At 55.8% G+C, this 14,191-nt stretch overlaps 1 protein-coding gene across 1 annotated transcript; it reads left to right on the top strand.

The window, feature by feature from the left end:
- The first annotated feature begins 5,349 nt into the window (after positions 1-5,349).
- Positions 5,350-13,416, top strand: VOLCADRAFT_106885 (uncharacterized protein). The gene is made up of 15 exons (XM_002955623.1): positions 5,350-5,505; positions 5,614-5,640; positions 6,151-6,216; positions 6,386-6,487; positions 6,889-7,032; positions 7,563-7,742; positions 8,079-8,222; positions 8,874-8,979; positions 9,480-9,582; positions 9,747-9,852; positions 10,201-10,305; positions 10,669-10,731; positions 11,425-11,531; positions 11,730-11,832; positions 12,554-13,416. The coding sequence occupies exons 1-15, from the start codon at positions 5,458-5,460 to the stop codon at positions 12,947-12,949; spliced, it is 1,800 nt and encodes a 599-aa protein (XP_002955669.1). The 5' UTR covers positions 5,350-5,457; the 3' UTR covers positions 12,950-13,416.
- The last annotated feature ends 775 nt before the right edge of the window (positions 13,417-14,191 follow it).

Raw genomic sequence — 14,191 nt, 5'->3', positions numbered from 1 at the left:
ATTCCTTCTGTGTTCGTGTCCCGCGGCAACTCCATGACCGAGGTGTGGGTGCCCTCCGCTGGGCGGTTGACGTGTTTGCAGCAAGCGGGGTGGACCCGGGCAAGCTGGTGGTGGTGCCGGAGGGAGTCAACACCACCTGGTGGGCCGCGGATGTGGGGATGGGGGATGGGGGATGGGGGGGCGGGGGGGGGATGAGCGTGTGCGTATGCGGGGGTTTTGTCGCGCCTGGGGAAGGTCGAAGGATACGGTTTACTTGGCCAAATGGGTCGGCTTAACCATACAGTATATGTTATGAATGGATAAGTAAATGGCCGAACGGATGATTTGTTATTCGTGTTGGCCATCAATGTGGCGTTTTTTTCCAAGTAATACGTCTGCGGGCGTGCCGGGCCCACGCTGATGCGGCTTGAGATTTATCATGTCGTATGGGTAACTCAGGGGTTTTCCGCATCCTCATTAGGCGTCGGCGCCTTACGGCATCCTCATTAGGCGTCGGCGCCTTACGGCATCCTCATTAGGCGTCGGCGCCTTACGGCATCCTCATTAGGCAGCACCTTGCAGCATACCCAACCTTCCACGTCATTCTGTAGGCCTGTAGGGTTACGCCAGGAAACCTAGACCCTTTGTTAAAAGAACCAGCATGAGCTCACAAAACCGTTAACCCATTCAGAAGTGATAATGTCTTTCTTATCCGCTCCACCCGCCCTGCTGCTGTCCGCTGGATCACATCCGCACGCAGGTTCGACCCGGAGCTCTACGAGCCCATGCCGCTGCCCCAGGTGGGGCCCATCCGCAACGTTTGCGGTGCGATGCGAGCTCTCCCACACTTCCCCCACACTTGCCCACAATAATGATCGGGCGGCTGCATGGCCGTCATGACGGCTTTGCATGCTCAAGGACCCCCTATCTCCGCCTCTGCTTTCTGACTTACTGACCCGACCCGGACCTAGGGCTGCTTCCCAGGTCGCAAGGCTGTTGACCAACCCAAAGGCTGGCACCGCGCCGTTACTTACAATCATCAACAGTTCAAACCACCTACCACCATCCCGCTCCTCACCACTTTCTCGCAGGGCGAACTGGTGTTCGGAGACAATGTCACCGTTGCCGCCAATGTCAGCAATGACGCCAGTGGCACCGCCACTGCCGGCGCAGCAGCTGGCACCAGCAGCGACACGGCGGGCATAGACACCTCTCGGCCCTTCAGGTGCGTCTTCTCTTGAGGCGCGGTGCGTTTCCTGCTCCTGTGCTAACCGCAAAGGCCCCCTACCGAGAGGAATGAAGAGTCCGCGTTACTGCTGCTACTGGTGCTGCAGCTGCTGCTGTACCCGTTGTTGTTGCGGTTGTTGTGTTGTCCTGGCGACTGCAACTGCTGCTGTTGTAAACCATTCCTCCTCCCTGCCCACACGCCTGAGAGTCCCTTCCGCGTCCCAGCCTAGTGGTCGGTCGTGGCGAAGCCATGCCTGATCCTGTCTCTTGTAAGAGAAACCTCCGCCTCACACCCCTTCCCGCCGGGCCCGTCCAACCCGCGGCAGACTGCTGAGCACTTTCAAGTGGGAGCCCCGCAAGGGCTGGGACGTGCTGCTGGAGGTGCGGTGGTAACACGGACTGCTTAAGTCCCCGTATATCCCCCCCCTTCCTGGTACACTCTTGCCCTGGCAGCAGCTTCACTCGTTTGTGGTTCGTCTTTCCCCCCCCCTTTCCTCTCCCTTCACGAAATGAGTTCGATTGGATGATGACACCGGGCTAGGTGTACCTGTTCCGGCTTTCTCTTGGTCCGTTGTCTGTCTCACTTTTCAGGACTGTTCATTGTCTGTTCCTTCTTCCCAGCGGGCGCCACCTTCTCTGCCCTGCCCCGCCCCTTGCGCCCATCTTCTCATCTAACTACCCCCCAGGCCTACCTCACGGAGTTCACTGCCGACGACCATATCGAGCTCTACATCATCACCAAGCCTTTCGTTGGCGGAGGAGACTTCAAGAAGCACATGCACACGTAAGCACCGTTTGTCGTTCTTGTGGAGCTTGATGCGGTTTGATTACGTACAATACATAACGCAATTAAAGGATCTACCCGAAGGACAGCCCCTGTCGTTTGAAAAGAGGGAGGCAAGGGTCTGTTACGGGTTTTTACATCAGATGGAACCTCGCTTACGTTCATTACGCATGCAGGCAGGGATGGGGCGGTGGGTGGGGTGGGGTGGGGTGGGGTGGGGTGGGGTTGGGGGTTTGTAGCGTGGGAAAGGGGGCTAGAAACCGACAGGCAGACAGCCTGGCATGGGCTGTTTGGCAAGGGGAATCTCGGACCCTCGATCCCTCCGGGCCCCCTCTGACCTCAGAAGTCCCTTAAACTCCTTTCTCAGCCTGATCGTGTACCCTGATCGTCCCTGCTTGCGGCACACCGCTCCGCCCTGTGCTTACATGGTTCTCGCATATGACTCCCCCCTAAGCTCCTCAGGTGGCTGAAACGAGCTCAGAAGCGGCTGGGTCTGCCGCCAGAAGTGCTGAACAAACCGAGCCGGCTGCCGCGACTGTACGTTATCTCGTCCCACATCTCCGACGCCGACTTCCCGCGCTACTACAGAGTAAGGAACGACAACAACAGCATCATGAAAACGAAGTGCCTGGGCGGGACAAAGAGGTTTCCACCCCGCCGGTGCCCGGGTGTACGCATGTGGTTGTGCAGGCGCGGGGTTCGTGTTAGGGGGAAGCATTCGCTTTCGTGAAGATACAATAGCGGGTAGCTTGCGCAGCTACGGAAACTGTATGTATGTATGGTGGCGGGTCTGCCCCAGAGGCGTGCATGTCCGTCTGTATGTGTATCCAGGACTGTGGCTCACTGTAAAATGCTACAGTGTGCGGAAGTGTACGGGATGCAGTCGCGGATGATGATGGCCGGTGCCTGCCCCAGCGCTTACCTCCCCACCTCGCTTCAACCGGCACCTCCCCGACTCGCTACTTAAGATCTTCCCCCACGTCGGCATGCAGCCCTCGCGACGCTAGTTGCTTTCCTCACCTTTCCTCCCCTCCTCTCCCCAACGCCCCAATCCCAGCCCTGTCCATACTCCAGTCCAGAACGCTCTCCTCAACGGCCAACGCTCCTCCCAAACCCCGCCCACGTCGCCATCGGTCTCCTTGAGCTCTGCATATGGTTGCCTCTGGGCCCCCCCATACACACCCCAACACACACACCACCCGACACCCTTGTGCAGGCCGCCGATGCATTCGTGCTTCCCAGTCGCGGTGAGGGCTGGGGCCGGCCGCATGTGGAAGCCATGGCCATGGGGCTGCCCCTCATAGCCACAAACTGGAGCGGTATCACGGCCTACCTGGATGAAAGTGTGGGATATCCTATAGCAGTCGAACGACTTACCACGGTATGTACTTGTGTTCGGGAGAGGAGGAGATGACAGACAATGGGTTACAGGGTAGGGAGGGGGTTGTGGGGGGTAGGTAAGGGGAGTGAGGCTTTAGAGCGGGGGTTTAGAAGAGGGGGGAGAGCTGCATTGGGCCGTATTGGGGTATCAATGATAACAACAATATTAGCAACAGGGATGGTGATGCGCGGACGCAGCCCGCAGTCAGGCATGTGTCGTGTGGGGAGGTCAGGGGCGTTTCTGCGCCCCTACAAGGGCCCCTCAGCACTACCGGGAGTGACCCGGACTTAACCTCTTCCCCGAGGGAGGAAGGTACGAGTGTACGACTCCACGTGGCAGGTGTGCGTATGTGCGTGGTTTGCCCTTCAACTTAACCTTCTCCACAGCATCCCTATTGCCGCTTTAACCCCCAAACTCTACACGCGTGTGCGCGGGAGGGTCTTGCCTGTTCGGCCTCCTCCGTCTTCCCCTATGGTACGGTATGGTGATCCCCGCCGCGGGTGCCCTCGGGCCTCGGTCCGTGCGCAGGTATCGGACAACAGCGTCTGGTGGTTTCGGGGCCTGAAATGGGCGCAACCCAGTGTGAAGCATACGAGACAGCTCGTGCGCCGGGTGTACAGGTAACCCGCCGCACCGTACGCGCATACGGGCCTTGCTGACTCCTCCACGCCATTGCGTCCTGACTCGTGTAACCTCAAACTCATAGGGCCACATAGGGCGGCACGGGGTTAAGAAGTGGCTGTGTTAAGGATGCCAGGAAACAGCCCGATAGAAGCCCTATGAAACCGTATTGCTGATATGTTGCGACATGCCTTGTTAGCAGGCCCAGCATGTTCGTTGGAGCAGCGTCGCTGGCCTTTATATGCCGACGATGAAAGGGTTGATAGTCGACATTAGCCACCAGAGGGGAGGAAGGGAAGGAAGACGTAATTGTCCTGCAGTAATTGTCCTGCATCCAAACGTAATAGAGGCAGAATGTCATTATTGCCATTACTATTCCTTCCCTCTGCTGGGCAATGTCGACTATCAACCCTTTCATCGTCGGCCCCTTAAATACACGCTGCAGTTCAGATTTGTATTCCCAGAGTAAAGTTTACTATCTTTCCCCCCCAAAGATTTATTATCGTGGGTGGATATCAACGAAAACCATTTCCCCTTTGGATGCGGGTTTCCCGTTTCTTTCCTGCGTAACTTTCACCTTCATTTCTTTTTTACCCTCGGAACGGATCTCCCCATGACCCTACCGCCCACTTGTTTCACTGATCAAGCAATCGAGAGGAAGCGAGGGCGCGCGGTGCTGCAGCAAGGCGAAGGATGGTGGAGAGGTACAGTCCAGACGTGCTAGCGGAGGAGGTGGCGCGACAGTTGCGGCGGATTGATCGGTTGATTCCACACCTCCCGCCACCCGAGTAGTGGTCGGCGCGGTCTGAGGGGGAGTAGTGCTTACGATGAAACGGGGGGAGAGTGTGAAAAGTGTGGGAGGCGTGGTCTGGGGATTGCTGCAAGGAGGGGGACAGGAAATGCATCCGTCGTAATGTTCTGGAAGGACTGTGGAGGTGTTGTGGGAGTGTGTGTGTGGGAGATGACCGGGAGTGTCGGCACAGCAGGCGCTTTGGAAGTGGAGATGGATAGACCCGACCAAGGTAACCCCACACTAGTCTCGTCTCTTGAATGGGCGAGGATGCTTAGCGCTGAAAATTTACATTAACCGTGATGTATCCTCTTGTGCTGTGATGTTTTGTGCGGCGATGTACGGTGGATTTGCTACTACCCTAGCAGGTAGTCAGCGATCGGCAGCTGGACAAATCCACGTACAATACAGCGATGCAAGTGCTTACGTAGCTTTGTCTTTACAGGGCTGAAAGCCGGACAATTACTGAACTTCCTACATTCCCCAGGGCCCTTCTGGTCAAAGTCAACGGCACTTTTCTCTGTTAGCAACCTCATTTCATGTACACACACCCAGTTTTGCAGTTATAGCCAAATAACATACCAACAGCGTGACACCTGGTTGCTTGACTGTGGCTTTGGCACCTCGTTTACAACTCCAACCTCGCAACCTGGCTGTGAATAGCAGAGACCAAAAATGCAGTCTATGCCAAGTACATCTCTTGTTCTCGACGACCTTACTCAGGTGAGGGTATTTCTGCGCAACGACCGGAGGACATTATGGTCGCTGGCCCGCGTGCGTTATATTCGACATGAAAAACAGTTGTATCAATGGATCACTGTAACTGTGCAGGGCTTGAACGAATGGCGTAACATTCAGGTAAGGACAAGTCGCAAATGTGTGACCCTTGCCGCGGCGAATCCTCAAACCATATGGGAAGATAACTCGCTGTTAGCGAATACGTATATGAGTCAAAAGACAGCTCTCGTCGTGGGTTTCCTGCTTTCCTCACAAGTTGTCGTGCGGGGCCGGGTGTAGTGTTCACGTCTTGCTTTGAAGCCCTACAATTAAGTATGGAAACGTCTTTAGTATAGCATACTTACTATTTATATCAAGTAGCTTTGCTGGGTCGTTGAGGGAATGGCGAGGAGGGTGGGTATGTCGCATGAAGGCTTGGACAGGATGCGCCTGCATCCCAAGACCTTACAACCTGTCATATAACTTATGTGGAGTTACTGTTAGACACGCAACGCATTTTCGGCAATACTTCAACAATACTTCAACTCAATACTTCAAGTCGGGCCAACTCCTAACCAACTATTTAACCGAGCTTTTCGACGCCAACCTGACGACGACCGACCGGCATCACTTTCGCCCGCACGCCTACAGGACATCGTACGGCTGACGTTCAAAGCTTTCCATGATGTACTTCGGACACAGGCGGAAGCCATCAAGGTGAGTGCCTGAAGCCCTCCCTGTCAGCATACCCTCTACGCAAAAAACATGCCAAGTCACAGCGGATCAGGGCAAACAACGTGAATGAGCAGGCCCTTTGTCAGTACGGTCATGTTCTTATTCCTGCCAAAACGTGGATCCTTCGCCCGACTTTTGTCTCGTCGAACAGGCTATCGAACGGTCGGTGGACACCAAGGCCAGTCGCGCAGAGATGGCCGCGTCACTGCAGCAGAAAGCCAACGCCGCGGACTTGGCTGCTCGCATGAAGGAGGTAAGGCGGGCGGAAGTGGGCTACGGGGTTGCCAGAGCGGAGCAAGCTGGTGGCGACGGGGTGTAGGCTTTGGGGCGGAATATCTCGGACAGAGTACCTCGAGGTAGCTGCGGGTTCGGAATGCAAGGAAAGATCGCTGAGTGTGGAGAGAGGAGCTACACGCCTGGCGTAGGACCCTGCAGGCGAGCCGCAGTGGCGTTACCATGCTACGCGTTGGGAGTCAGCGCAGGGCCCGAACCCACGTGACCACATTCCATGAGCGCTCAGCGTCCACGCACGCGCACAACGCCTTCTTGCACGGTGAACGTGAACCCACATGGCATTAACGGGTTGAGCAGCGCGCAGACCCTTCAGCCCCAGGTCCCGGCCGCGACATTGCCGATTCCCTGTCCGCCCCACAGCTTGAGACCCAGATGGCCTCTAAGGCCGATGTTGCCGATATGGAGCGCCGCGCGCTCAAGACGGAGATGGATGCCAGCATGCGTACCCAGATGACGGACATCTACAACCTCCTGCGCGCGAAGGCGGAGGATGCGGAGTTCAAGGTGGGTTCCGTTGTCGTCGCTGGCACGTGGAGGACGTGGATGCGGTAGTAGTGATGGAACAAAGGCTTCTTTCCGAGTCAGGGGTTGCGGGTGGGCCCTGGGTGAAAACATCATGGCACACAAAATAGGGATCACGTGCTCGGGAGGAAAGCAAGCGCAAGGTTTGGGGCCATAATGGGAACGAATGCGTTGCGGTCCGGTTGGTGCTGCGATGGTGAAAGTGGCGCATGGGCTCGGCAGGGAGGGGAAAAGCGTCATCATGGCCTGCGGGCCGGCAGCGAAGGAAAAGTTGGGCTTTTTTCCTGTGCCCAGCCAAATGTAGCATATACACAATAGTTCCCCGTATTCGCCAACTATGAAGTCATAGGGGCATCGTGCAACACATCCTCCAAAAGGTTTACCCCGACGATGTGCAATTTATCAACAGGAAAGGAACCCATCGACAGCATGGGCAAGCCCTAGGCCCTCCTGAGGCGTATCCTGCTGTCGCATTACCCTCTTGCCGAGTTGGCGCCCGCCTCGCCCCGCAGGCCTTCAAAGAGCATGCCGATCGGCAGCTATCCGCACTGCGCGCCGACGTGACGCGCCTCGGCTCCGGCCTGGAGGCGACCCGTACGGCGCTGGACAGCAAGGCGGGCGTGGCGGAGGTGACGGCCGCGCTGGCGCAGAAGGCCGACATGGCGGAGGTGGAGGACAAGCTGCGGGACAAGGTAGTGTGTGTGCGCGGAGGAGAAGGGACCGTGAGATCCATGTCACGTTCATGCCGTGTCGTGCGCGTCTTTCCTACAATTTCCTTAAAATCGGGTTGTTATAAGGGTTCCCAAATCATGGCAGCGTTTCATCGTGTGCGTAGGTTTAGACCTTGCATCACGTTCCAGCTGCCCAATCCGGCCTTTCGCTGGCCGCTGCACACATTGAGCAGCGACAGCACGCACGCTATGCGTGTCGCTTTCAGAGACAGAGAGGTTACTTCTGAGGTTCTCTGCAATGACCAATGGCCGACCTGTGTTGTAAGCCCTTGTCTTGGCCTGTCCGCTCCTGTGCAGGTTTCCCGCAAGATGTTCCAGGAGGGTCTGGCCCGCAAGACCGACGTGACCCAAATAGATCAGCTAGAGGGCCGCCTGGGCCAGGAGCTCACGGACCTGCGGGCGCTGGTGGGCCGGAAGGCGGATGGTACGGCGCTGGAGGAGGTGCGGCCTGCAACCCGGGAAGCTGCTTCAGAAGGGACCGGGTGGGCGGTGTAGTCCCAAAATCGCAGAGGAGGATGGGGCCTTAAGTGGTGTTCTGCGCGTGTTTGTATGTTAGAGCGCGATAAGGAACCAAGTGCTGATGCCATGGTATTATGGCTTAACTGATCAACTAACTAAGGATTGAAGCCCAGCAATCCAGCGTGAAGCTCTAGATACGTTCGTCTGAATATAGACGGCAACAAGTGCGTGGTGGTGAATGGGTGTAGCGACGCGGTCCAAGGGATATCGCAGTGGAAGGGTGTTCGCGGACCCCTCGGTGGCTATGAAGGGGTCAATTTGAGGCACGGTTGAAGCTACCTTTGGTGGATTTAGCTTTGATGAGTTGCCACAGATCCACAAACGCGTGGAAATGCTGATCAGGAAATCCTGTTTGCTATTGCGCGGTGTGAGCCCAGGGTTATGCAGCCCGGGGTGTCGGTACCTTCGATTGGCGTGGCAGCCGTTTAGGGCTGCACACGCGCGGCTTTGAGCAGTGTTCCTCGCGCCTGCAGGCGACGTACGTGTTCACTTGCTCGCATGAATGTGCTTGTCTGGCGATTTGCAATGCCTTCCGACGCTAGTGCTTGTGTCCAAACCCCCGGCCGGCCGCAGGTGTCCAGTCGGACAGAGCGACTGCGGCAGCGCGTGGAGGCGGACAGCGACACCACCGCCGCGGCGCTGCGGACTATTTCCGCCACGTTTGATAACACGCTTGCAGGTACGGATGAATGCGCTTCTTTCTCTGGCAAGCCCTCGTAACAGTGCACTGCTGCCGCTACCTTTCGGAAGGCACTACCCCCTGCTATCTCTTTTGGGCCTTGGGTCAAGCGGACTATGGTCGCCCAACGGACCGTAGTCCGCTTGACCCAAGGGCCAAAAGAGATAGCAGGGGGGACTCTCTTGGTCAGTCAGCTGTTATGGAGGTCGTTAAGGCAGCACATGAAGCAGCAAGGGCCCCAAGTGGAGGCGCAGCAACCCCGGATACCGGCGTATGTATTCACGCATCACGCAGGAAGATAGAAAACAAGATCGCATAATCCACACCGTGGTCAAGTGTGTATAGCAAGCTTCCACGTGTACCATAGGAGCTCACCTCGGTGAGCACGATGGTCCGGGTTGGCATGCATCGATAAGGATTAGGCATGATGGCCTATATCTATGTATCTGTAGCGCGGAGGCGAAACCCGGGTCCTGTCCGTGGTTGGCTGCCTGACGCAGACGTGCGCGGGCGGCTGGAGAATTGCACCACCCAGCTGGCGACGCTGCACCGCAACGTGGGCGCATTCGACCAGCAGCTGCGGGAAGTGGATGGAGCGTTCAGGTGCGAATGGCTGAAGCCACAGGCGGATGTTTTGCTTACGACTGCGTGTCCTGCCTGGCTTTTGCGCATCTTTGAAAATGTTCCAGGTATAGCCTCCCACTTCCGCGGGCCCCTCTTCTTTCTTCTCTGCACTAGTTCGTTGCTTGCTTGCGCCTTGCCATTAGGGAGACGCTCTCTAAGAAGGCTGACGCGGTCGAGGTCTACCGGCTCTTGGACCGGAAGGCGGATGCTGCGGCGGTCATGGAGGCACTGCAGCATAAGGCCTCCCAGGTGAGGGGTGAACTATAGTCGCGTCTGAGACTCCTCGTAGTTAGGCCCGGGTGGCAACAGAAAGGTCGCAGCCTCAGAGGCGGCCTGCAGGAGCGCGAATTATTGTGCATGCAGTGCGCAGTTTTGAACCGAAAATGCATGTCAGCCGGGTAAGTAACTGCCATTACAGCAATTCAACCACACACCTTGGATTACCGACTGATTGCCCGATGTGAACACGACCCGATGAATTGCTTATAGACTGTGAAGCATACACGGTCTTGGATACGCGGCCAAGGGTCCTCCGTCTGCGTTCTGCACATAAAATGCATGCCAGTATCCCGTATGAAATGTATGTTTCTTGCACAGGACACTGTCGATGCAGTACTCAGCAAGGTTGACAATGCGCTGGACCTGACGGCCCGGCTGGACGCACTCCAGCGCGACGTGGACTGCAAATTAACGGAGGCCAAGGTGCGCTGCGATGCTGTGTCAGGGGTATCGCATGCCCCTGGGTTATATGTCCTGTAAAGGAGTCGGCTTATGCCCCGCGCACCAGGTCCTAAGTCATTGCTAGCTGCTGCTGCTGCTGCTGCCGTTCCGTCTTTCCAAACTGCATCTGTTCCGGGCTTATGGCTGTGTCTTAGTTGTGGACTCGCACAGATCTAACCTGTTGCAGTGCACGCAGTGCCCACATCGCATGCGCGTTAACACACAAGCAACACGAGGCACGGGGGGCTGTGTTGGCGCCTAGAAAGGGAAGCGGCGTATTTCTCGGCATCTGTAGCCATCGTCTGACTGTCCGTCGCCTCTGCGGGTTTCCTGTCACATCCGCAGAACCTTTACGCGACGATAGAAGGACTGGCGCGAGTGGAGGACGTGAACAAGGCCCTTCTAGAGGTCAGTGTTTTTTGTAAGGAATAAATTGGGGCTTCGGCCCTATCTGGGAAAAAAGGAATGGATTTACGTCCGGCCGCACAAACTCATTTCTTTTGCCAGAGAAACTCTCCGTCCTGTCAGAACGCCAGCCCAGACGTAGTCCTTAGAAGACCCTTACCATAAGTCACGGGGCATTGGAGCATTCCTGACAAGGCCAGACACGTCTCAGTATGCCATCCCAACGTTTCTTATAGCTGGAAACCAGCAAAGGCTGATGACCCGACTTTGCAAATTTTATTTTGTCATTGTGGGGGTTTTCCGGAGGGCCGGTGGCTCCCCAGTGCGGCACGGTTAAGGAATCATTTTACCAGCCTGAACTAGTCTGACTCAGAACAGCTCAGGATAGCATTCCTGGATAAATTTGAGCCCCTTTTAGTGCAGGAAAAAAAGCTGTATGCGGTGCGTTTGCGTTTTGGAATTGGTAAAGGAAAAGCTGTTTCTACGTAGTGTTACTGTTAAGCTTGCATGGCGCCGTCGTTAAGCAGCACTCGCATGGAATCGGTTGGGCACGGCATAGGGATTGCGTTTGGAAGTCGTTCTGGATCGGGAGGTTCGTGTGGTGTCTTGAAACACTGCGCGGGAGATGGGAATAGTGCCGCTGTTCCTTACCGCAGCTTGGCTGTATGACTCTTCTGGGCATGTTCGTCCTTTCAGGTATGCGCGGAGCTGGAGAATAAGGCGCCAGTCAACGAGATCGTGCGGTTAGAGCGGCAGCAGGCCGTCATCAACTCGGGCTTTGCACAGAACCTGTACATGGGAAGGTGGGTGCTAGCGGACTGGTGCAGCGGCTGAAGGACTTGGGCTGAACTGGTTTTGCAGGGTAAAGCCGCGTGACTGTTATAATAAACAGTAGCCTATCCGTATACTTCCTTCGTTCATACCTGGTGACCACATTTCCGGGCAGGTGCCACCCGTCCTGTGCATTTATAAGCTTCAACTTTACCTGGAGTGCATTGCAGGTGGCTGTGGAAGAGTACGCGGACCAAGGCTGGCAACGCCGTGCCCTGGGAGGTGCAGGCGGTAAACACGGACACCGACAACTTTATTTGGGAAGAGGGCAAGGTGCGGACGCGAGGGTGCCGTTATGTTGTCAGCCTAGCTGGCTAATTGCCGTTGGCGGCAGCGTGAAAGCGCTGCTTCCGATTTGATTGTTTGCATATGAAAAAACCTTCTCAATACCTTGGGATTTTAAGTTCCACATGTTGAAAGCTTACCGACTATTACAATAGCGCAAAGTCAGGTTCGTAAAAGGTATGGCCGCGCCGGGGGACCCATGAACGGTCAATAGCCATTTTAGTGTCACCGATTGGGGATGTTGACATCCTCGCCCACTCGCCCGGGCTCGGCGCGCCTAGGGACCCCACAGCGATGCGCCGATAGTTATTACAACAGGAAGCATCTCCGCGGGATGATGTGCTGTAGTGACGTAAAGGAGCGCGGGTAGACACCCCGTACATGCAGTTGAATAATGACGTCAAGTAGGGTGCAAGCACATGCCTGGGTCGCCCGTCGCCTCCCTCACAAGTTGCATGCTTGTGGTTCTTGGCCTCGATGGCTTCAAGCCCCGTGGACATTTTACGCATGGCCTTGAGCCCTACGATGATCACAGACAGAAGTGACCCCTGTGGGGATTGAATCCACAACCTTCAGATACGTTTGGCATGGGTATCAGACGTGCTACCATTACGCCACGGAGCCGCTTCAAGCGATGTATGCCACGCATTGGTGACAATAGTGCCCTCCCCCTCTCCCTCCCCGTCCACGCATTGTTATTGGTGCGTAGGCGACCATTGTGACGGTTTCGCCCGGTTTGTACGAGGTTTCCCTGGGTTTCTATACAGCTACGGGCGCGTCACGTGGCAAGCGGTCGCCGCCCGTAATTCAAGTACTGGTCAATGGCGAGGTTGCATTGACCGCTGCCAATAACCTGGCTAACCCAGGCGCAGGTGGCGGCGGCGCTGGGGGATACAGCTACGGCGGCGCTGCGTCGCCCCCCGGCAGCGGCGCCCGCCCATCCCCTGGCCAAGACCGTGGGACCAGCACGACGGGTCTCGTGTCGTCGCCTGTGACGGGCATGACGGCGTGGGACGTCCTGTTGCTGCCGGCCAAGGCCAAAGTTGCGGTCACTTATCAGGGCGAGGAGCGTGGCGAGGGCTTCTTGGGGTTGCGGAAGTTGTAGCTGTGCTGGCCATTGACTTGCCATTTTCTTAGACCTCTGATTTCTCATGCAAATGATAAGTGCATTGGGCGACTTCTTCGTGGTTCACTCCACGAATTGCTGAAGTAGACTACGTGCTTCAAACCGAAGCGCTCGAAGTGACGTTTTCCTTGAATTTGTTTGTTTGGTGTTACACGTAAGTGGAATGAGAAAAGGAAAGGAGTGAAGTAGGCTTTGTCCGATGCAATCTTCCCAGCGCCTGTGGTCTTTCAATGTTCGAAAACCCTAACGTAGAAGTCCTTACAAGTATAGCTGGGATTGCTGGGACTAGTCCGCGTGTATGCTCCCTCCTGAACTTCGTTCTTGCTAGGCATGTGCAGTGAAACACTAACAGTTGCGGGGTATTTCTATTGTACCGCAACATACGAGGCCATCGCCCGAAGCGTTGCGACTAAATCGGTTATCCCTTTTTGAATGGACCACCTGTCTCAACGGCCCTTTTACCTGTACTGTATTTTGCTAATGCAATCGGAATCTAGCAACCTTCGCCAACAAGGGCTAACGTGGCGAAGTCCAGACACCGTAAATCTAATAAAGCACTAGTGTACTGGATAGTAAGGGTGCTGGATCAATCCCAATCATACAACGAGATTAAAATCCCTTGACCGAAAGAGCGTGGATACTATCCCGTGCCAATCGTTGAGGATGAACTCGGCTAGGATGAGCTATCGGGCCGATTTGGAGTGGAGTTGGCGCAGTGGTTGATCCAGCAGATCCCAACGGATGCGGATGGAGGCGTAAACTATAAGTTGGAGCTTATGGACACCAGTAGCACGGGGGGCTTTGCCCCTAACTTTAACTCCTAAACCACAGGGCCCTTGACCCGAAGTTATGTTGTGAAGATCCCTAGGCCGAACGAAGCCCGTTCGTTACAACCAGAGACAAAACCCTTTCCCCGAAGGGGATGAGCGCGTCCCCCTTCGGGGGAAAGCGTTTAAGCTTAAGGGAACTTACGGGGCTTCAACGCCCTCAACGTAGCAAATCTCCGGCCAAAGATAGATTCCATGGATTTCGTTGTGATTAAGTTTGTTAGTACAACCAGTGAGCGCACACATTGTCTTTTAAGAGGGTGTAGTGTTTTAAGAGGTTGTAGCCATTAGGCCTTTGGGTTAGCTGGTCGTTATAAAGTAAGTTAAGCTTAGGATAGGCCCGGGACTTTTACTCTCCCTAACAAACTACGTTTCAAGTAGGCCGCAGCCCGCT

Source organism: Volvox carteri (assembly GCF_000143455.1).
Source record: "Volvox carteri f. nagariensis unplaced genomic scaffold VOLCAscaffold_53, whole genome shotgun sequence".
Lineage (NCBI taxonomy): Eukaryota > Viridiplantae > Chlorophyta > Chlorophyceae > Chlamydomonadales > Volvocaceae > Volvox > Volvox carteri.
The sequence above is the reverse complement of the archived record's forward strand: the minus strand, read 5'-3'. Positions and strand labels throughout refer to the sequence as shown.